Genomic DNA, 21,423 nt, shown 5'->3' on the forward strand with positions numbered 1-21,423 from the left:
AACACACGTGGAAAATACATGGAAATTCTATAGGAATAAGATCTGAATCCATGAAAAAATCCATGAAACACACATGGAAAATAGATGGAAATTCTATAGGAATAATATCTGAATCCATGAAAAAATCCATGAAACACACATGGAAAAAAGATGGAAATTCTATAGGAATAATATCCAAATCAATTTAAAAAATCTATGAAACACACATGGAAAATACATGGAAATTCTATAGGAATAAGATCCGAATCCATGAGAAAATCCATGAAACACACGTGGAAATTGTACGAAAACCACACAAAACATGCAGGAGAAGCTGGCCGTGTCCCGGGCCGGGTTTGGGGCAGGGCGCCCCAGCCGCTCACCCGCCGTCCCCTCCGCCCCCAGCATCACCCTGCACCTGAAGATCTCGTGCCCCTCGTCCCCCGCCTTCAACTTCTCGCGCAGCGCCGTGTGCGCCGTGCCCCAGGTGAAGATCGAGATGGAGTCGGACTACGAGGACAGCGACACCGAGAAGGCGCCGCGGGACATGGGCAGCGAGACCACGCTCTAGCCCGGCCCGCCGCCGAAAACCCCATTTAATTTATATATATATATATATATATATCTATAAATATGTACGTATATGGATGTATAGAGATAGCGCCGCGGGCACGTGCACGGATAAAGGAACTGCGCTCGTTTCTCTCCGCCAAACGCGGCCGGCCCCGGCGGGTTTACGGCCCCGGCGGGTTTAGGGTCTGAGCCCTGGTGGATTTAGGGCCCCACACCCCAGTGGATTTAGGGTCTGAGCCCCGGTGGATTTAGGGCCCCACACCCCAGTGGATTTAGGGTCTGAGCCCCGGTGGATTTAGGGCCCCACACCCCAGTGGATTTAGGGTCTGAGCCCTGGTGGATTTTAAGATCACGCGCCCCAGTGGATTTAGGGCCCCACACCCCGGTGGATTTAGGGTCTGAGCCCCGGTGGATTTAGGGCCCCACACCCCAGTGGATTTAGGGTCTGAGCCCCGGTGGATTTAGGGCCCCACACCCCGGTGGATTTAGGGTCTGAGCCCTGGTGGATTTAGGGCCCCACACCCCGCTGGATTTAGGGTCTGTGCCCCAGTGGATTTTAAGATCACGCGCCCCGGTGGATTTAGGGCCCTGTGCACCCTGGTGGATTTAGGGTCGGAGCCGTGGTTGATTTAGGGTCTCAGCCTGGGTGGATTTTAGGGTTTGAGCCCCAGTGGATTTAGGGCCCCATGGCCTGGTGGATTTAGGGTCTGAGCCAGGGTGGATTTTAGGGTCTGAGCTCCGCTGGATTTAGGACCCCACACCCTGATGGATTTAGGGTCTGAGCCCTGGTGGATTTAGGGCCGCATGCCCTGGTGGATTTTAGGGTCTGTGCCCTGGTGGATTTAGGGCCCCACACCCCAGTGGATTTTAGGGTCGTGCACTCTGGAATTCCCTCTCTTCCTGCTGGGCGAAGGCAACGCCACTGGCGGTGAAATGGGGCCGGAAAAGGGAAATCTGTGATTTTGGCAAAGGGAAGGTGAAATCGGTGATTGTGAAACCGGTGATTTTGGGACAGGAAAGGTGGGATTGGTGATTTTGGGACAGGAAAGGTGGGATTGGTGATTTTGGCAAAGGAAAGGTGGGATTGGTGATTTTGATCCTGGAAAGGAGGAAGCACCTGGGATGGGGATGAAGAGGAGGCAGCTGGGATGGGGAGGAGGAGGAGGAGGAAGAGGCACAGCAGGATGGAGAGGAGCGGGCGCCTGGGAGGGAAGGAGGAGGAGGAGGAGGAGCAGCTCAGGGTGAAGGGTTTTGCCACCTGAGGGCAACCAAGGGCGACAACCAGGCAGGGAATGGGGCTTGAATCCTGCAGGGATCAGGAACGGTTCCTGAGGGAATCGGGAATCAGGAATTGTTCAGGGAGTCAGGGATGGTTCCTGAGGGAATCAGGAATGGTTCCTGAGGGAATCGGGAATCAGGAATTGTTCAGGGAGTCAGGGATGGTTCCTGAGGGAATCGGGAATGGTTCCTGAGGGAATCGGGAATCAGGAATTGTTCAGGGAGTCAGGGATGGTTCCTGAGGGAATCGGGAACGGTTCCTGAGGGAATCGGGAATGGTTCCTGAGGGAATTGGGAATGGTTTGTTCAGGGATCTAGGGATGGTTCCTGAGGGAGTCAGGAGTGGTTTCTGCAGGGAATTGGGAATGGCTCTTGAAGGAGACAGGATGGGTTTCGGACAGAATTTAGGATGGTTCCTGAGGGAATCGGGAATGGTTTCTGCAGGGAGTCAGGGATGGCTCCTGATGGAAGCCAGGCTGGTTGCCGCAGGGAAATGGGAACTGTGGCTGCAGCGAAGCCCTTTGGTCGCCCACCCCACATCCTCACCCTCACCTCTGCCAGGCCCCGGAACAGCCCCATCCCCCTGCAGCCCTTCCCTCCCTGGAGGAATCCCCTGAGTGGGGAATCCAAGGATTCCTCCTGGAGGAATCCCCTGAGTGGGGAATCCAAGGATTCCTCCAGGAGGAATCCCCTGAGTGGGGAATCCAAGGATTCCTCCTAGAGGAATCCCCTGAGTGGGGAATCCAAGGATTCCCTCTGGAGGAATCCTGTGCCTGGAGGAATCTGAGGATTCTCCATGGAGGAATCCCCTGGCTGGAGAAATCCAAAGATTCCCTCTGGAGGAATCCTCTCCCTGGAGGATCCTCCCTGGAGGAATCTGAGGATCCTCCCTGGAGGAATCCTTTCCCTGGAGGAATCCTCTCCCTGGAGGATCCTCCCTGGAGGAATCTGAGGATCCTCCCTGGAGGAATCCTTTCCCTGGAGGAATCCTCCCTGGAGGATCCTCCCTGGAGGAATCCTCTCCCTGGAGGATTCCAGGGATTCCCTCCGGCTCTGCTGCCCAGGGCTCCGTTCCCAGCCCAGCCCCGGGAGCAGGAGGGGAGAGCAGCCCTGCCCCAGTGCTCCCAGTTCCACCCAGCAGCTCCTCCCAGTGCCCAGCAGCGTTTTGGGGTCCCCGAGGGGCTCTTCCCACCCAGCTGGGGATCCAGGCTGCCTCCACCTTTTCCCAGCCGGGCCGAGGCTTTAAAGGAATTTTATTTTTCTCCACGCACAGCCCAGGCCCAGCCCGGGTCCCAGCACCCCTGGGATCGATTTTTTCTCGTTTTCCCTGGATGAATCCTTCAGTTCTTTCCCTCCCAGAGCCCCCAGGCCCCTCCTGTGAGCAGAACCAACCTGACACCGACACCAGCGGCACTGGGGTTCTTCTGGGACACCAGTTCAGCACTGGGACACCAGTTCAGCGCTGTAACTGGGCACCAGTTAAACACTGTAACTGGGCACCAGTTGGCACTGGGACACCAGTTAAACGTTGTAACTGGGCACCAGTTAAACACTGGGACACCAGTTAAATGCTGTAACTGGGCACCAGTTAAACACTGGGACACCAGTTAAATGCTGTAACTGGGCACCAGTTAAACACTGGGACACCAGTTAAACGCTGTAACTGGGCACCAGTTAAATGCTGTAACTGGGCACCAGTTGGCACTGGGACACCAGTTAAATATTGTACATAGGACACCAGTTAAACGCTGTAACTGGGCACCAGTTAAACCCTGGGACACCAGTTAAACACTGTAACTGGTCTGGACCTGATCCCTGGAAATCCCCAAATCCTCAGAGACTCGAAGGCTGTTTCCTCTTTATGGCATTTCTCGTTTTGGTTCTGGCGCAGCTCCAGGGACTCCCGGCAGTGCCCGCCGTGCCCTGGCAACATCCAAACCCTGCCCTGGCACTGCCCAAACCCTGCCCTGGTAAAATCCAAACCCTGCCCTGGCACTGCCCAAACCCTGCCCTGGTAAAATCCAAACCCTGCCCTGGTAAAATCCAAACCCTGCCCTGGCACTGCCCAAACCTTGCCCTGGTAACGACCAAACCCTGCCCTGGTAAAATCCAAACCCTGCCCTGGCACTGCCCAAACCCTGCCCTGGTAACGCCCAAACCCTGCCCTGGTAACGCCCAAACCAAACCCTGCCCTGGTAAAATCCAAACCCTGCCCTGGTAAAATCCAAACCCTGCCCTGGCACTGCCCAAAACCTGCCCTGGTAACGCCCAAACCCTGCCCTGGTAAAATCCAAACCCTGCCCTGGTAACGCCCAAACCCTGCCGTGCCCTGGCAGAGCCCAAACCCTGCCAGGAGCCCCCAGCTCCTCCTGGAGCTCCTGTCCCCTCCCCGTGCCAGCTGCAGCGTGCTCTGCGTAGGGTTAAGATTTAATCCCGGTTTAATTCTGTTACTCTGCAGTGTGCCCCGGGTAGGTTTAAGGATTTAATCCCGGTTTAATTCCCTTTCTCTGCAGCATGCTCCGGGCAGGGTCAAGGCTAGGCTTAAGGATTTAATCCCGGTTTAATCCCTCTCTCTGCGGCCCAGGGCTCGGCTTGTGCTTTCTGGGGAGGTTTGGGTTCGTGCCAGGCTCAGCCTCAGCTCGGCGCCGCCGGAACCGTTTGTAATCCTCGGTGACAAAACCCAATAAAAACCCCGAAGCAGCAGCGTGGGCCTCATCCAGGAACCCCAAAACTCCCGCCCAGACCGGGGCTGGGGCGGGAGGGGCAGCAGCACCCCCGGAACCGGGAGCCCGAAAACCCCGAAGAATTCTAATTATATTTCTTTTAAAAACATGAAAAACATATACAGAACTTGTTATATATAATTTTATATATATAAAATTATATATATAAAACACATATATAACCGCATATATTTATATATATAAATATTTTTATATATATAAATATATATTATTGTATATATATAAATACTAAAAATAATATTTTCTATATAAATATATATATTACATATAATTACATATAGCCATGATAAATCATAACTCTATGAATAAAACCCCAAAACTCCCGCCCAAACCGGGGCTGGGGCGCGAGGGGTACTCCCCAGGTACTCCCCGGGTACTCCATGAGTACTCCCCCGGGTACTCCATGAGTACTCCCCAGGTACTCCCCAAGTACTCCCCTGGTACTCCCTGAGTACTCCCCCAGGTACTCCACGAGTACTCCCCAGGTACTCTGCTGGGTACGCCCTGAGTACTCCCCTGGTACTCCCTGAGTACTCCCCCAGGTACTCCGAGTACTCCCCAGGTACTCCGCCGGGTACGCCCTGAGTACTCCCTTGGTACTCCCCAAGTACACCCCCAGGTATTCCCTGAGTACTCCCCAGGTACTGCGCCGGGTACGCCCTGAGTACTCCCCTGGTACTCCCCAAGTACTCCCCCAGGTACTCCCTGAGTACTCCCCAGGTACTCCGCCGGGCACGACCTGAGTACTCCCCTGGTACTCCCCTGGTACTCCCCCAGGTACTCCCCCGGGTACTCCCCAAGTCCTCCCCCCAGGTACTCCTCGAGTACTCCCCAGGTACCCCCCGAGTCCTCCCCCCAGGTACTCCTCGAGTACTCCCCAGGTACCCCCCAGGGTACTCCCCAGGGTACTCCCTGAGTACTCCACCAGGTACGCCCCAGGTACTCCCTGGGTACCCGCCCCCCCTGGTACTCCTCGAGTACTCCCCAGGTACTCCCTGAATACTTCTCAGGTACTCCCCGGGTACTCCCCCGGGTACTCTGGTGGGTACGCCCCCGGCTACCCACCCCAGGTACTCCTCGAGTACTCCCCAGGTACTCACCGAATACTCCTCAGGTACTCCCCCGAGTACTCCCCCGGGTACTCCCCCGGGTACTCTGGTGGGTACGCCCCCGGGTACCCCCCCCGGGTACTCCTCGAGTACTCCCCGGGTACTCCCCAGGTACTCCCTGCTCACACACGTCGCAGCAAAGCTCCCCCCACCCCCAGGGCTTCTTTGGACACAAAAAGAAAAAGCTTTTGTAAAACTCCCCACCCGTTCAAAGAGCAAGAAAAGCCCGGCCTAGCTGCACTCCTGCCCAGGCCCAGGAATAAAGTATGGCTTTAATTTTTAATTTTAGTTTTATTTTTTCAAGTAATTCCTCTAGAGAAGAGTTTAAACTGAAATCCAGCACTGAGGGGGAATTGGGAGTGCCAGGATCTGGGAATTCCATCGAGCCCAGCTCAAACACAAAGCTGAGTGTGGGTAATCCCAGCTCAAACGAAAACCAGGAGTTTGGATACAAAGCAGGAGGAGTGTGGATAATCCCAGCCCAAAAACAAAGCAGGAGCATGGATAATCCCAGCTCAAAGTCAAACCAGGAGGAGTGTGGATAATCCCAGCCCAAAAACAAAGCAGGAGCATGGATAATCCCAGCTCAAACCCCAAGCAGGAGGAGTTTGGGTAATCCCATCTCAAAAACAAAACTGAGTTTGGATAATCCCAGCTCAAAATCAAACCAGGAGGAGTGTAGATAATCCCAGCCCAAAAACAAAGCTGAGTTTGGGTAATCCCAGCTCAAAGACAAAGCAGGAGGAGTTAGGGTAATCCCAGCTCAGCCACGCCTCCAATAAATACCTGTGGCCTCAGGTGGGGACAAGCCCCACGTGACAATAAATAACAAATACGGCATTTCCTGTCAGCTGGAATGGCGCGCGTAGGCCTGGCTCTGAGGGGCCCTGCGTAGGCCTGGCTCTGAGGGGCCCTGCTTAGGCCTGGCTCTGAGGGGCCTCTTGTTCGGCCCAGCTCTGAGGGAGCTCTTTAAGGCTGGCTCCAAGGGTCCCTTGCCAGGCCTAGCTCCAAGGGCCCCCCATTAAGCCTGGCTCTGAGGGGCCCCTTGCTAGGCCTGGCTCTGAGGGCCCCTCATTAAACCCAGCTGCGAGGAGCCCCTCGTTAAGTCCAGCTCTGTTTAAAGCCTCGAGCCCCCGGGGTTTCAGCAGTTTCTTGGCAGCAATGATGGTGTTCAGAGGGACCCCTTGTTAGGCCTGGCTTTGAGTGGCCCCCCTCTTAGGCCTGGCTCTGAGGGGCCCCCCGTTAGGCCCGGCTCTGTTTAGGCAGGCAGAGCCCCGAGCTCCCGGGGTTCCAGCAGTTTCTTGGCAGCGATGATGGTGTTCTTCATCAGCATGGCCACCGTCATGGGCCCCACGCCGCCGGGCACCGGCGTGATGTAACTCGCCTTCTTCCTCACCCCTGAGGGGAAAAGCTCGGCTTAAGGGCCGGGCGAGGCCACCCGGCCTAAAGCCACGCAGGTTCTGTCGGGATTAAGGCTTTAGGAACGGGGCCGGGTGGTTTTTCCCTGTTGGACAGCGGGGCAAGGCCCAGCCTGGGTGTGAAGCGCAAGGTGGGGAAAGGTGCCAAGCCAGGACTAAAAGCATCAAGCCAGGCCTGGAAGCACAAAGGTCCAAACCAGCAAAAATCAGGCCTAAAAGTGCCAAAAAGCTGGGCCTCGGAGCCCCAGAAAGTCAGGCCTAAAGGCACTAAAAAGCCAGGCCCAAAAGCACCAAGGAAGGCCTGGAAGAACAAGGGTTCAAAACAGCAAAAAGACAGGCCATAAAGTACCAAAAAGCTGGACCTAAAAGCACAAAAAGCCAGACCTGGGAGCCCCAGAAAGCTGGGCCCAAAGGCGCCAAGCCAGGCCTAAAAGTACAAAGATCTGCGAGCGCCAAAAAACCGGTCCCAAAAGCACCAAAAAGCTGGGCCAGAAAGCAGCAGGGCCTAAAAGCCAGCACTAAAAGCTGATCTTTGGCACAGAAAAGCCAAATCCAAGCCCAGGGCTGGAGCAGAGGCAGACGGACACGGACGCACCCCGAGCTCGGTGACACAAACCAGGCTTTGTCCCCTCCTCAGTGCCCACAAAGCCGATGCCGAGCCTAAAAAGCCGATGCCGAGCCTAAAAAGCCGATGCCGAGCCTAAAAAGCCGATGCCGAGCCTCTCCTCACCTTCAAAATCCACGTCCCCCACCAGCCTGGGCTGGGCCGTGAGCGGGTCCTGCACGCGGGTGATGCCCACGTCGATCACCGCCGCGCCCTCCTTGATCATGTCGGCCGTGATCAGGTTGGGGATGCCTGGAGAACACGGCCACACCTCAGAGGGGCTCCAACCCCCTGAGCCTCCCGGTCCCAACATTCCCAGGACGTCCCAACCCACCCCGGCTTTCCTGCTTCCCAAAAAAAAAAATGGGATTCAGGAATTTTAAGGGTTTTTTCCAAGATAAACCACCCTAAGAAATGCAAATCCATCCCCTCATCCTCCTCATCCCAACATTCCCAGGATGTCCCAACCCATTCGTGCTTTCCTGCTTCCCAAAAAAAAAAATGGGATTCAGGAATTTTAAGGGTTTTTTCCAAGATAAACCACCCTAAGAAATGCAAATCTATTCCCCTGATCCCAACGTTCCCAGGATGCTCCAACACATCTGGGCTTTCCAGCCTCCCAGAATTATTGGATTCAGGAATTTTAAGGGTTTTTTCCAAGCTAAACCATCCTAAGAAATGCAAAACCATCCCCTGATCCTCCTGATCCAAACATTCCCAGGATGTCCCAACTCATTCGTGCTTTCCTGCTTCCCAAAAATAATGGGATTCAGGAGTTTTAAGGGTTTTTTTCCAAGATAAACCACCCTAAGAAATGCAAATCCATCCCCTGATCCCAACGTTCCCAGGATGCTCCAACACATCTGGGCTTTCCTGCTTCCCAGAATTATTGGATTCAAGAATTTTAAGGGTTTTTTCCAAGCTAAACCATCCTAAGAAATGCAAAACCATCCCCTGCTCCTCCTGATCCCAACATTCCCAGGATGTCCCAACCCATTCGTGCTTTCCTGCTTCCCAAAAATAATGGGATTCAGGAGTTTTAAGGGTTTTTTTCCAAGATAAACCACCCTAAGAAATGCAAATCCATCCCGCTGATTCCAATGTTCCCAGGATGCTCCAACCCATTTGTGCTTTCCTGCTTCCCAGAATTATTGGATTCAAGAATTTTAAGGGTTTTTTCCAAGCTAAACCATCCTAAGAAATGCAAAACCATCCCCTGATCCTCCTGATCCCAACATTCCCAGGATGTCCCAACCCACCCCGGCTTTCCTGCTTCCCAAAAATAATGGGATTCAGGAATTTTAAGGGTTTTTTTCCAAGCTAAACCACCCTAAGAAATGCAAATCCATCCCGCTGATTCCAATGTTCCCAGGATGCTCCAACCCATTTGTGCTTTCCTGCTTCCCAGAATTATTGGATTCAAGAATTTTAAGGGTTTTTTCCAAGATAAACCACCCTAAGAAATGCAAATCCATCCCCTGATCCTCCTCATCCCAACATTCCCAGGATGTCCCAACCCATTTGTGCTTTCCTGCTTCCCAAAAAAAAAATGGGATTCAGGAATTTTAAGGGTTTTTTTCAAGATAAACCACCCTAAGAAATGCAAATCTATTCCCCTGATCCCAACATTCCCAGGATGTCCCAACACATCTGGGCTTTCCTGCTTCCCAGAATTATTGCATTCAGGAATTTTAAGGGTTTTTTCCAAGCTAAACCATCCTAAGAAATGCAAAACCATCCCCTGATCCTCCTGATCCAAACATTCCCAGGATGTCCCAACTCATTCGTGCTTTCCTGCTTCCCAAAAATAATGGGATTCAGGAGTTTTAAAGGTTTTTTTCCAAGATAAACCACCCTAAGAAATGCAAATCCATCCCGCTGATTCCAATGTTCCCAGGATGCTCCAACCCATTTGTGCTTTCCTGCTTCCCAGAATTATTGGATTCAAGAATTTTAAGGGTTTTTTTCCAAGCTAAACCACCCTAAGAAATGCAAATCTATTCCCCTGATCCCAACATTCCCAGGATGTCCCAACACATTGTGCTTTCCTGCTTCCCAGAATTATTGGATTCAGGAATTTTAAAGGTTTTTTCCAACATACATCACCCTAAGAAATGCAAATCCACGCCCTGATCCTCCTCATCCCAACATTCCCAGGATGTCCCAACTCATTCGTGCTTTCCTGCTTCCCAAAAATAATGGGATTCAGGAGTTTTAAAGGTTTTTTTCCAAGATAAACCACCCTAAGAAATGCAAATCCATCCCGCTGATTCCAATGTTCCCAGGATGCTCCAACCCATTTGTGCTTTCCTGCTTCCCAGAATTATTGGATTCAGGAATTTTAAGGTTTTTTTCCAAGCTAAACCACCCTAAGAAATGCAAATCTATTCCCCTGATCCCAACATTCCCAGGATGTCCCAACACATTGTGCTTTCCTGCTTCCCAGAATTATTGGATTCAGGAATTTTAAAGGTTTTTTCCAACATACATCACCCTAAGAAATGCAAATCCACGCCCTGATCCTCCTCATCCCAACATTCCCAGGATGTCCCAACCCATTCGTGCTTTCCTGCTTCCCAAAAATAATGGGATTCGGGAGTTTTAAGGGTTTTTTTCCAAGCTAAACCATCCTAAGAAGTGCAAATCTCCCCACAGTGGCACAACCAGCTCAGCTATTTCAGCTGGAACAAGGGAAATTCAGCTTGGATTTATGGCAGGAATCTCTCCCTGGGCACAAGCAGCTCTGGCTGCCCCAGCCGTGGGAGGGTCTAAAGCCAGGCTTGGTGCTTTTAGTCCCAGCTTTTTGGTGCTTTTCAGCTCTTTTTGCTGCACATTTCCCACCTAGACCGAGGCAGGAGGAGCTGGGGCAGTGTCCAACCCCAGCCTGGCCCAGCTGGGCACAGCTCTGGCTGTGCCAGGGAGGGGAAAAGCGCCGAGCCAGGCCTGGAAGCACAAAGGTCCAAACCAGCAAAAAGCCAGGTATAAAAGCAAAAAAGAACAAGGCCTGAAAGTGCCAAAAAGCTGGGCCTGGGAGCCCCAGAAAGCCAGGCCTAAAAGCATCAAAAAGCCGGGCCTAAAAGCACCAAAAAGCCGGGCCTAAAAGCACCAAAAAGCCGGGCCTAAAAGCACCAAGGTCCCAAAAAGCTGGGAGAAACCTCCTGGGGCTGACCCAGCCTTTTAGGGTGGGGTGAGTGTCTGCTTGTGCCAGATATCGGGGGGCTCCACTGCCAGCCCGGCTTATCTCCCCCTCCCGGAGCCTCCCTGTGCTCTGCTCCCACTGCCCGGGCCACCCCCACCCCTCCTCTGCTTCCAGAACTTTCCCTGCACACCCCATCTCCAGCTGGGCCAGGCCAGGCTCAGGCTGGATTTTGGGAAGGGTTCTGTCCCCAGAGGGTGATGGGCACTGCCCAGGGAACGGGCACGGCCCCGAGGCTGCCGGACTCCAGGAGTGTTTGGATTTTGGGGTGTCTGTGCAGGGCCTAGGGTGGGATTTTGGGGTGTCTCTATAGGACCAGGGGTGGCATTTTGGGGTGCCTGTGCAGGGATGCCCAGGGTGGCATTTTGGGGTGTCTCTATAGGACCAGGGGTGGGATTTTGGGGTGCCTGTGCAGGGTTCCCAGGGTGGGATTTTGGGGTGTCTCTATAGGACCAGGGGTGGGATTTTGGGGTGTCTGTGCAGGGATGCCCAGGGTGGCATTTTGGGGTGTCTCTATAGGACCAGGGGTGGGATTTTGGGGTGTCTGTGCAGGACCAGGGGTGGGATTTTGGAGTGTCTGTGCAGGGTTCCCAGGGTGGGATTTTGGGGTGTCTGTGCAGGGATGCCCAGGGTGGCATTTTGGGGTGTCTCTATAGGACCAGGGGTGGGATTTTGGGGTGTCTGTACAGGACCAGGGGTGGGATTTTGGGGTGTCTCTATAGGACCAGGGGTGGGATTTTGGGGTGTCTGTGCAGGACCAGGGGTGGGATTTTGGGGTGTCTGTGCAGGACCAGGGGTGGGATTTTGGGGCGCCTTTGCAGAGCCAGGAGTTGCACCCACGACCCTGCTTGGCTTCCCTCCCACCCCACGACTCCCCAGGTGCCATCAGGTGCCCCCTGCCAGGTGCCGCTGCCAAGGCAGAACCCCCCAAAAACCGCGGCTTCTCTGCCTCAAGCACGGGAGCCCCCAGCCCCAGGAGCCCCCCCAGGGCATTCCAGGACGGGGATTCCAGGAGGAGCAGCCCCCCCCCGGGCCTGGCGAGCCCCCGACCTGCGGCTGCCACCACGATGTCGGCGCGGATGGTGTGCTGCTTCAGCTGCTCCTTGGGCGTGTAGCGGTGCGAGATCGTCACCGTGGCGTCACCTGCGGGGACAAGGAGGGGCCGCTCCTGGAGCCAGCTCTTCCAGGGAGCCATCACACCCCAGGTGGCTCAGCTAGCCCAAACGGCATCAGAGTAGCAGGATGGCTTCTGAGGGAGCGATGGAAACGGAAAAGGTTCTAATAAAAGGCAAAATAACAAAGTCCTTACAGAGAAAAACCGAGCTGAGGGCAAGAGGATTTTGTTCCTGCTAAACACCCCACGAAAGGGATTGTTTCCTTTGTTCTCTTCTTTCCTCGTGAATTACCTAGGCTGGACCTCTTGGTCTCTGTCCAACTGGGCAGCCCCAGGCTGGAGGTGAAGCCCCAAAGGTCCTGTGAGGTGTCTTTGTACTTAATCTGGGAGAGAAACTTGTGGGCTTTTTGCCTTTTTAAGCAGACAGAGAATAATCTGGTCACTCCATCAACAAGGGGCACATTCCTACAGGCCAGGAATTCACAGCCAGCACCCAAACCCAGCCACTCCTCTGCTTCTTCACCTCCAAGGCCACCCCTGTGCTCCTCAGGAACATCAGGGCCTGCTGGTGAGCCCCAGGATCAGCCTCCGGAGGGACAGGCAGGGATTTGGGGTGGAAGAGGACAAGGAGCTGCTGAGGGAGGCTCAGGGCTGGAAGAGGACAAGGAGCTGCTGAAGGAGGCTCAGGGCTGGAAGAGGACAAGGAGCTGCTGAAGGAGGCTCGGGGCTGGAAGAGGACAAGGAGCTGCTGAAGGAGGCTCAGGGCTGGAAGAGGACAAGGAGCTGCTGAAGGAGGCTCAGGGCTGGAAGAGGACAAGGAGCTGCTGAAGGAGGCTCAGGGCTGGAAGAGGACAAGGAGCTGCTGAAGGAGGCTCAGGGCTGGAAGAGGACAAGGAGCTGCTGAAGGAGGCTCAGGGCTGGAAGAGGACAAGGAGCTGCTGAAGGAGGCTCAGGGGGCACCTTCTGGCTCTCCACAACTCCGTGGAGACAGGAGGGGGCAGCCAGGGCAGGGTCAGGCTCTGCTCCCAGGAGACAGAACAGCCCCAGGAGAGGTTTAGGGTTAGATAGTGGGGAAAAAATTCATCACGGAAAGGTTAGAAAATAGGAACAGGGACAGGATGAGACAAAACAGCCTCAGGAGAGGTTTAGGGTTGGATATTGGGAAAAAATTCATCATGCAGAGGTTGGAAAATATTGGAAGAGGCCACCCAGGGAAAGGAGGGAGATCAGGTGTGGATGTGGCACTTGAGGACGTGGTGACCGTGGCTGAGAGATGGCCACTTCATCACCCTGGAGACCTTTCCAACCTGAACAAGTCTGGGATTCCAAGGCTGTCGCCCTGTTCTTTTAAGGGTTTTAAAGTTCTTCTGCTGTTTACTATTTCTACTGAATTTTCACACACTGCTCATATAAACAATGATCGTTTTACATTCTTCTTTGTAAGTGGAAAAGATAAATAACCTGTTAGTTGAACCAGTGTGGTTGGAGAGGTGACAGTTCCTCCCTCCAATCCACTGTCACTTTTGCTACTGAATATAATTAGAGTCAGAAAATAAAATCCCCCTTCCAGTTCTCTTCTTTTCCCCTTTTACATCTAGCATCCGTGTCGAAGTCATTTCGTATCACAGTGTAACACAAGACCTCGCTGAGGATTATTTCTCCCAGACCCTGCTGGGAGTGCTTTAGGAGGTTTAGGGGAGGGTTGTGAGGTCTTTCCCCGGGGTGCCCCTGTCCTACCTCCGGGGCGCTCGTGGCTGCCGTCGGTGTGCAGCAGCATGGCGATGGGCATGCCCACGTTCTTGGACCTGCCCGCCACCACCACGTTCCTGCCCAGCGTGGGGATTCCTGCAGGGGACACAGCACAGCCTCACGCGCTGGCCTGGGCTGGGCTGGCTGATCCCACCCTGGCAGCCCTGCCCAGGCACCCCAAAATACCACCCTGAGCATCCCTGAGAATCCTGCACAGACACCCCAAAATCCCACCCTGGCAGCCCTGCCCAGGCACCCCAAAATCCCAGTCTGGGCATCCCTGGGAATCCTGCACAGACACCCCAAAATCCCACCCTGGGCATCCCTGGGAATCCTGCACAGACACCCCAAAATCCCACCCTGGGCATCCCTGGGAATCCTGCACAGACACCCCAAAATCCCACCCTGGGAACCCTGCACAGGAACCCCAAAATCCCACCCTGGGAGCCCTGCACAGACACCCCAAAATCCCAGCCTGGGCATCCCTGGGAATCCTGCACAGACACCCCAAAATCCCAACCTGGGAATCCCTGGCAACCCTGCACAGACACCCCAAAATCCCAACCTGGGAGCCCTGCACAGACTCCCCAAAGTGCCACCCTGGGAACCCTGCACAGACACCCCAAAATCCCACCTCAAGGGCCCTGCACAGACAACCCAAAATCCCACCCTGGGCATCCCTGGGAATCCTGCACAGACACCCCAAAATCCCAACCTGGGAGCCCTGCACAGACTCCCCAAAATGCCTCTCTGGGAATCCTGCACAGACACCCCAAAATGCCTCTCTGGGAGCCTTGCTCAGACACCCCAAAATCCCACCCCGGGCATCCCTGGCAGCCCTCAGCCACTCCTCGTGCGGCCCCTCCAGACCCATCCCCACCCTCGTGTCCCTCCTTTGGGAATTATTGAATTTATTTTCTTTTTTACTCTGTGTCACCCCAAACTGGGTGAGTTTTGAGCTGAGGCCACCCCAGAGCAGAGCAGGACAAACCCTGGTGTCCCCCCCAGGACAGGACAATCCCTCCCTGGCTGGCCACGCTGTCCCTGGTGTCCTTCAATCCAAGCTGGAACTCCCAGAATCATCAAATCTCCAGCTCCCACTTGAGCTGGAATTCCCAGAAATCCCCAAAAGCTGCAGCAGCAGCTCTCACCCGAGTTGGAATTCCCAAATACTGCTGCAGCAGCTCTCATCTCAGCTGGAATTCCCAGAATCAACAAACCACCAGCTCCCACCCCAGCTGGAATTCCCAGAATCCCCAAAACCTGCAGCAGCAGCTCCCACCCGAGCTGGGATTTCCAGAATCGCCCAACCACCAGCTCTCACCTCAGCAGGAATTCCCAGAAATCCCCAAAAGCTGCAGCAGCAGCAGGAGCTCTCACCCGTTCTCTGGATGATCTCCCAGACGCCCCGGGGCGTGGCAGGCAGCATGGAGTCCTGGTCCAGGCACATCCTGCCCACGTTGAGCACGTGGAACCCGTCCACGTCCTTGTGCGGGCTCACGGCGTTGCAGACCCTGCGCTCGTCGATGTGCTCTGCAGAAGGCAGGGGCTCAGGGAGCAGGCACACAGCTGGGCCACGCTGCCAGCTGTGCCCGTGAGCCCGAGGGCTGGCATGGAGACCTGACCCCAAACGGGAGCTCTGACCCTGAGCCTTGAGCTGCAATTGTCACCCCAAACTGGAGCTGTGACCCTGAGCCTTGAGCTGCAATTGTCACCCCAAACTGGAGCTCTGACCCTGAACCCTGAGCTGCAATTGTCACCCCAAACTGGAGCTGTGACCCTGAACCCTGGGCTGTAATTGTGACCCCAAACTGGAGCTGTGACCCTGAGCTGCAATTGTCACCCCAAACTGGAGCTCTGACCCTGAACCCTGAGCTGCAATTGTCACCCCAAACTGGAGCTGTGACCCTGAATCCTGAGCTGCAATTGTCACCCCAAACTGGAGCTCTGACCCTGAACCCTGAGCTGCAATTGTCACCCCAAACTGGAGCTGTGACCCTAAACCCTGAGCTGCAATTGTCACCCCAAACTGCAGCTCTAACCCCAAGCCTTGAGCTGCAATTGTCACCCCAAACTGGAGCTGTGACCCTGAACCCTGAGCTGCAATTGTCACCCCAAACTGGAGCTGTGACCCTGAACCCTGGGCTGCAATTGTCACCCCAAACTGGAGCTGTGACCCTGAACCCTGAGCTGCAATTGTCACCCCAAACTGGAGCTGTGACCCTGAACCCTGAGCTGCAATTGTCACCCCAAACTGGAGCTGTGAACCTGAGCCTTGAGCTGCAATTGTCACCCCAAACTGGAGCTGTGACCCTGAACCCTGAGCTGCAATTGTCACCCCAAACTGGAGCTGTGACCCTGAGCCTTGAGCTGCAATTGTCACCCCAAACTGGAGCTGTGACCCTGAGCTGCAATTGTCACCCCAAACTGGAGCTGTGACCCTGAGCTGCAATTGTCACCCCAAACTGAAGCTGTGACCCTGAACCCTGAGCTGCAATTGTCACCCCAAACTGGAGCTGTGACCCTGAACCCTGAGCTGCAATTGTCACCCCAAACTGGAGCTCTGACCCTGAGCTGCAATTGTCACCCCAAACTGGAGCAGTGACCCTGAACCCTGGGCTGTAATTGTGACCCCAAACTGGAGCTGTGACCCTGAACCCTGAGCTGCAATTGTCACCCCAAACTGGAGCTGTGACCCTGAACCCTGAGCTGCAATTGTGACCCTGAGCCCGAGCTGTGCCCCTGGAGCCCCTTCAGAGTGCGGGGCCTGGCCCTCCCCAGCACTCCCAGCTGCAGGCTGGCAGCTCCCAGCACGGGGCACTGGGAGCACCGTGCAGGGCCAGCCCTGCTCACACTGAGGGGATTTTCAGGCAGCCCCAGGCCACGCACGCCCAGCTCGGGAAGCTGACACTCCCACACAGGAATAGATCCCACAGCCCGGAGGCTGAGCCCTGCAGCAGCTGCTGCTGAGGGGGAGGATCAGGGCAGGATCCCCCCGTGCTGCCCCATCCTGCAGCCCTTGGAAGAGTTCTGGGAATGCAGGAGGAGGAGCTGAGCTGCTCACCAGGCAGGGGAAGCTGCACCAGGAGCCCGTCCACAGTCGTGTCACTGTTGAGTTTGGCAATCAGCTCCAGCAGCTCCTCCTCAGTGATGGAGGCTGGCCTGAGGATGGTCTCGCTGCTGATCCCTGGAATCGCCAAATCCACGGAGTCAGTGAGGCACAAAAGAGAGATTTCCCCAGAGTGTGAGGATTTAAACTGCCCCGTTTTGCTACCCCGGCTGAATCTGGGAGGCGCACGCCGAGGATGGAAGGGTTTGTGCAGCTCCCAGGCTGGAGAGACCTTTACAAGCCTTGGGATTTGTTGTTGAGGATGATTTTATGGGACTGGTGGCCTGGGAAAGGGGGTTTGGGACCCTGCCAGAGCAGGGAGAAACCCAAGCAAAGGCTGCTGCCATGAAAATAAACCCACGTGGCCTGAGACGCCTCTCTGGACACAATAAAAAAGGGATGTTTGCCTCCAAATCTCAGCTCCAGCTGTTGAGACCCAGGTTAAATGACACCATTTATTGCCCTGACCCCGAGCAGGACCTTGGACTGCAGGATGGAGCCAGAGGGCAGCGAGGCTGCTGAACAGGGGCTGTGTCCCAGGCAGATGGGGAAAGGAGGCCAAAAATGCCCTCCTGTGCTCTTCATGGCTCTGGGAAAGCTGACAAACCCCAATCCTGCCCCGAAGGATCCGACGGATCACATCTAATGATCTAATGTACTGATCTCAGTACAACTGGGCAGCCAGGAGAGCCCAAATCCCGGGTGAAGCTGAAAAGCCAGCAGGTGGGTGCATCCCAAAAAAAGCTTCCAGCATCGGGGATTCCCAACCAAACAGCGTTTTTGGGGCAGGAAACCCCCCACTCACCCACATCAGCCGCTGCTTTGGTTTTGTTGAGGACGTAGGAGTGGCTGGCCGGGTTCTCCCCCACCAGCACCACGCTCAGGTGGGGCCTCCTGTTGCCGGCAGCCACCCACTGCTGCACCTCGTGCCGCGCTTCCTGCCGGATCTGCCGGGCCAGCTTCCTCCCCGAGATCACCACGGCGTCCTCCCTGCAGCGGGGAAAGGCTCAGCACGGCCGCAGGCCCGCAGCTGCCAGCCCTGGGCAGGATGGAGGAGGAAACCAGGGGGAACAGGCTCCGGCCCTGGTGCTTTGTCGGGGCCTTTGGCACCTCTGTGCTCGCTCCTGCCGAGCAGAACGTTTTAGGCTCGGTTCCAGCATCAAAGCTGGGACCAAATAGGGCAGGATCGGAACATCCCGCGCTGGAAGGGACCCACTAGGATCAGTGATTACACCCCAAAATCCCGCCCTGTGCGAGCCTGGGAATGTTGTGCAAACACTGTTTGGAGCAGGGTGGGATGCTCGGGGGTCTCTGTCCCTGTCACACCAGGGAACGCTCGGGGGTCTCTGTCCCCATCACCTCAGTGCCCACGGAGTGCTCGGGGGTCTCTGTCCCTGTCACACCAGGGAACGCTCGGGGGGTCTCTGTCCCCATCACCTCAGTGCCCAGGGGTCTCTGTCCCTGTCACACCAGGGAGTGCTCGGGAGTCTCTGTCCCTGTCACACCAGGGAATGCTCGGGGGTCTCTGTCCCCATCACCTCAGTGCCCAGGGAGTGCTCAGGGGTCTCTGTCCCTGTCACACCAGGGAGTGCTCGGGGGTCTCTGCCCCCCCTGACACCAAGGAATAATCAAGAAGAGGGAGGGTGGTGGAGGTCTCCTCCTTTCTCACTCAGGGGGTTTCTGTCCCTCTCGTTCTGGGGGATGCTCGGGTGTGTCTCCATCCCCTTGACCCCATGCCAGCCCCGCAGTGGAGCGGTCTCTGTCCCTCTCATTCTGGGGGATTCCCCGGGACCGGAGGATCTCCATACCCCTCACCCCTGGGGATGCTCGGGTGTGTCTCCATCCCCCTGACCCCAGGCCAGCCCCGCTGTGGGGTGGTCTCTGTCCCTCTCGTTCTGGGGGATGCCGGGGCTGTCTCCGTCCCCCTCACCCGGGGCTGTCTCTGTCCCCCTCACCCCGGGGCTGTCTCTGTCCCCCTCACCCCGGGGCTGTCTCTGTCTCCGTCCTCCTCACCCGGGGCTGTCTCTGTCTCTGTCCCCCTCACCCGGGGCTGTCTCTGTCTCTGTCTCTGTCCCCCTCACCCGGGGCTGTCTCTGTCTCTCTCCCCGTCCCCCTCACCCGGGGCTCCCGGGTCGCTCCCGCTCCCTCCCGGGGCATCCCCGCACTCCCACGCAAGGCGGCCGCGGGATTTCATCAGCCTGCAGCGCCCGCCGCGGCCGCTGGGGGCCCGCCCGCCGCCGCCGGAGCCGCCGGGACCAAACAGGCCGCGACCCCGGCCCGGGGACCGCCCGAACCGGGCCGGGCCTCGCCCCGCACAGCCCCCGGCGCGCCGGGCCCGGGCGGAGCGCGGCGGGCGCTGCCCCCACCTCCCTCCCAAGCATCCCCGCACATCCCCGGTGCCCCGGCCGTACCGGGCGGCGCTGAGGTGCAGGCGGCGGGCGCGGGGCTGCAGCGCGGCGCGGCTGAGGGCGCTGAGGGGCCGGAGCGCGGTGGCCATGGCGGGACCGAGCCTGGCGGGCGGCGGGAACGGCACTGCGGGCAGCGCCGCTTCCGGCGCTTTATATAGCCGGCAAGCCACGCCCCCCCCGGCGGTGGCCAATGGGGTTCGGGCCAAAGGTGATTCATTCATGGTTTCACCTTCGGCGGCGGGAGAGCCGCCGGGACCGGGCCGGGACCGGGCCGGGCCCCGGAGCGACCGCGGCGGCTCCAAACGGGGTGGAAAATGACATAAACACCGTGGGATCGGCGGCTTTGGATATCCAGCGTCACCGCGCACGGCTCCGGCAGTGGGCACAGTGTGGGTGGGTGAGAGGCTGGAGTGAGCCCCAGCGCGGGCGGGTCCCGGCAGGAGCCGCCCCCGCTCCCTCAGGGCAGCCCGGCCCGGCTCTGCTCGGCTCGATCCGTTCCCTCCGCCCTTCCCGCTGCCCTCAGTCCGCTCCCTCATTCCTTCCCGCTCGCTCACTCCGTTCCCTCAGCCCTTCCCGCTTCTCTCGGTCCTCTCCGCTCCCTCACTCCGTTCCTGCTCCCTCACTCCGTTCTCGTTCCGTTCCCTCACTCCGTTCCCTCAGCCATTCCTGCTCCCTCACTCCATTCCCGTTCCCTCACTCCATTCCCGTTCCGTTCCCTCACTCTATTCCCGTCCCCTCACTCCATTCCCGCTCCCTCACTCCATTCCCGTTCCCTCACTCCATTCCCGTTCCCTCACTCCATTCCCGTTCCCTCAGCCTTTCCCGCTGCCTCACTCCGTTCCCTCACTCCATTCCCGTTCCGTTTCCTCACTCTATTCCCATTCCCTCACTCCATTCCCGTTCCGTTCCCTCATTCCATTCCCGTTCCGTTCCCTCATTCCATTCCTGTTCCGTCCCCTCACTCCATTCCCGTTCCGTCCCCTCAATCCATTCCCGTTCTGTCCCCTCACTCCATTCCCGTTCCGTTCCCTCACTCCATTCCCGTTCCCTCAGCCCTCTCAGCTCCCTCAGTCCTCCCCGCTTCCTTCTGTCCTCTCCGCTCCCTCACTCCATTCCGGTTCCGTTCCCTCAGCCATTCCCGTTCCCTCACTCCATTCCCGTTCCCTCACTCCATTCCTGTTCTGTTCCCTCACTCCATTCCCGTTCCCTCACTCCATTCCCGTTCCCTCAGCCATTCCCGCTCCCTCAGCCCTTCCCGCTCCCCGATCCCTCTCCTGCCCGTTTCCACTCCCCCTCAGTCCCCCTTCCAGCCCAGGAGGACCCTCCTGTGCTCCAAGGATGGATAAATCCCACAGGAGGACCCTCCTGGGCTCCAAGGATGGATAAACCCCTCAAGGATGGATAAACCCCCCTGAGGGAACCCTCCTGGGCTCCAAGGATGGATAAATCCCACAGGAGGACCCTCCTGGGCTCCAAGGATGGATAAATCCCACAGGAGGACCCTCCTGGGCTCCAAGGATGGATAAAACACCCTGGGAGGGCCTTTCTGGGCTCCAAGGATGGATAAATCCCACAGGAGGGCTCTTCTGGACTCCAAGGATGGATAAATCCCACAGGAGGGCTCTTCTGGGCTCCAAGGATGGATAAATCCCACAAGGACAGCTAAACCCCCCTGAGGGAACCCTCCTGTGCTCCAAGGATGGATAAAACCTCCAGGAGGACCCTCCTGGGCTCCAAGGATGGATAAACCCCTCAAGGATGGATAAACCCCCCTGAGGGAACCCTCCTGGGTTCCAAGGATGGATAAACCCCCCTGAGGGAACCCTCCTGGGCTCCAAGGATGGATGAACCCCTCCTGAAGGACCTTTCTGAGCTCCAGAACCCGCTAAACCCCCCTGGAAGGACCCTCCTGGCCTCCCGGGACGCCCAGAGCGGCTCAGCTGATTTTTGTGAGGTGCTTTTTGGGATTTTTTTTTTTTTTTTTTGGGATAAAAGAGGTGGACTCTGGCCCAGAGCCCTGAGCTCCCGTGGGGGTGAGGAGGAGAAGTGCCTGGCCCCAGGGTGGGCTGTCCCTGGGTGGGAGGAGCAGCTCTGGGCTGTGCCACGGGTCCCTCCTGTGTGGCAAAGGCAACAATAATAACA

The 21,423-nt window shown here is 56.6% G+C and overlaps 2 protein-coding genes across 5 annotated transcripts in view; one reads left to right on the forward strand and one right to left on the reverse strand.

The window, feature by feature from the left end:
- SLC4A5 (solute carrier family 4 member 5) overlaps positions 1-585 on the forward strand; it is a 30,950-nt gene extending 30,365 nt beyond the window's left edge. For 3 of the 4 annotated variants that reach the window (XM_068174311.1, XM_068174312.1, XM_068174314.1), the window contains one exon: positions 385-584. In XM_068174311.1, coding sequence (XP_068030412.1) covers positions 385-550 — 166 coding nt within the window. In that variant the 3' untranslated portion in view covers positions 551-584. Of the gene's footprint in view, positions 1-384 lie in introns of all 4 variants that reach the window. The other variant, XM_068174315.1, reaches the window with a different exon arrangement.
- Positions 586-5,999: 5,414 nt separating this feature from the next.
- On the reverse strand, positions 6,000-19,414 carry MTHFD2 (methylenetetrahydrofolate dehydrogenase (NADP+ dependent) 2, methenyltetrahydrofolate cyclohydrolase). Its single transcript, XM_068174408.1, has 8 exons — positions 19,285-19,414; positions 17,679-17,863; positions 16,829-16,951; positions 15,145-15,297; positions 13,753-13,860; positions 11,952-12,044; positions 7,832-7,957; positions 6,000-7,081 (listed from the first exon to the last, which is right to left on the reverse strand). The coding sequence occupies exons 1-8, from the start codon at positions 19,368-19,370 to the stop codon at positions 6,942-6,944; spliced, it is 1,014 nt and encodes a 337-aa protein (XP_068030509.1). The 5' UTR covers positions 19,371-19,414; the 3' UTR covers positions 6,000-6,941.
- Positions 19,415-21,423: the final 2,009 nt, after the last annotated feature.

Source organism: Anomalospiza imberbis, chromosome 28 (assembly GCF_031753505.1).
Source record: "Anomalospiza imberbis isolate Cuckoo-Finch-1a 21T00152 chromosome 28, ASM3175350v1, whole genome shotgun sequence".
NCBI classification, from domain to species: domain Eukaryota; kingdom Metazoa; phylum Chordata; class Aves; order Passeriformes; family Viduidae; genus Anomalospiza; species Anomalospiza imberbis.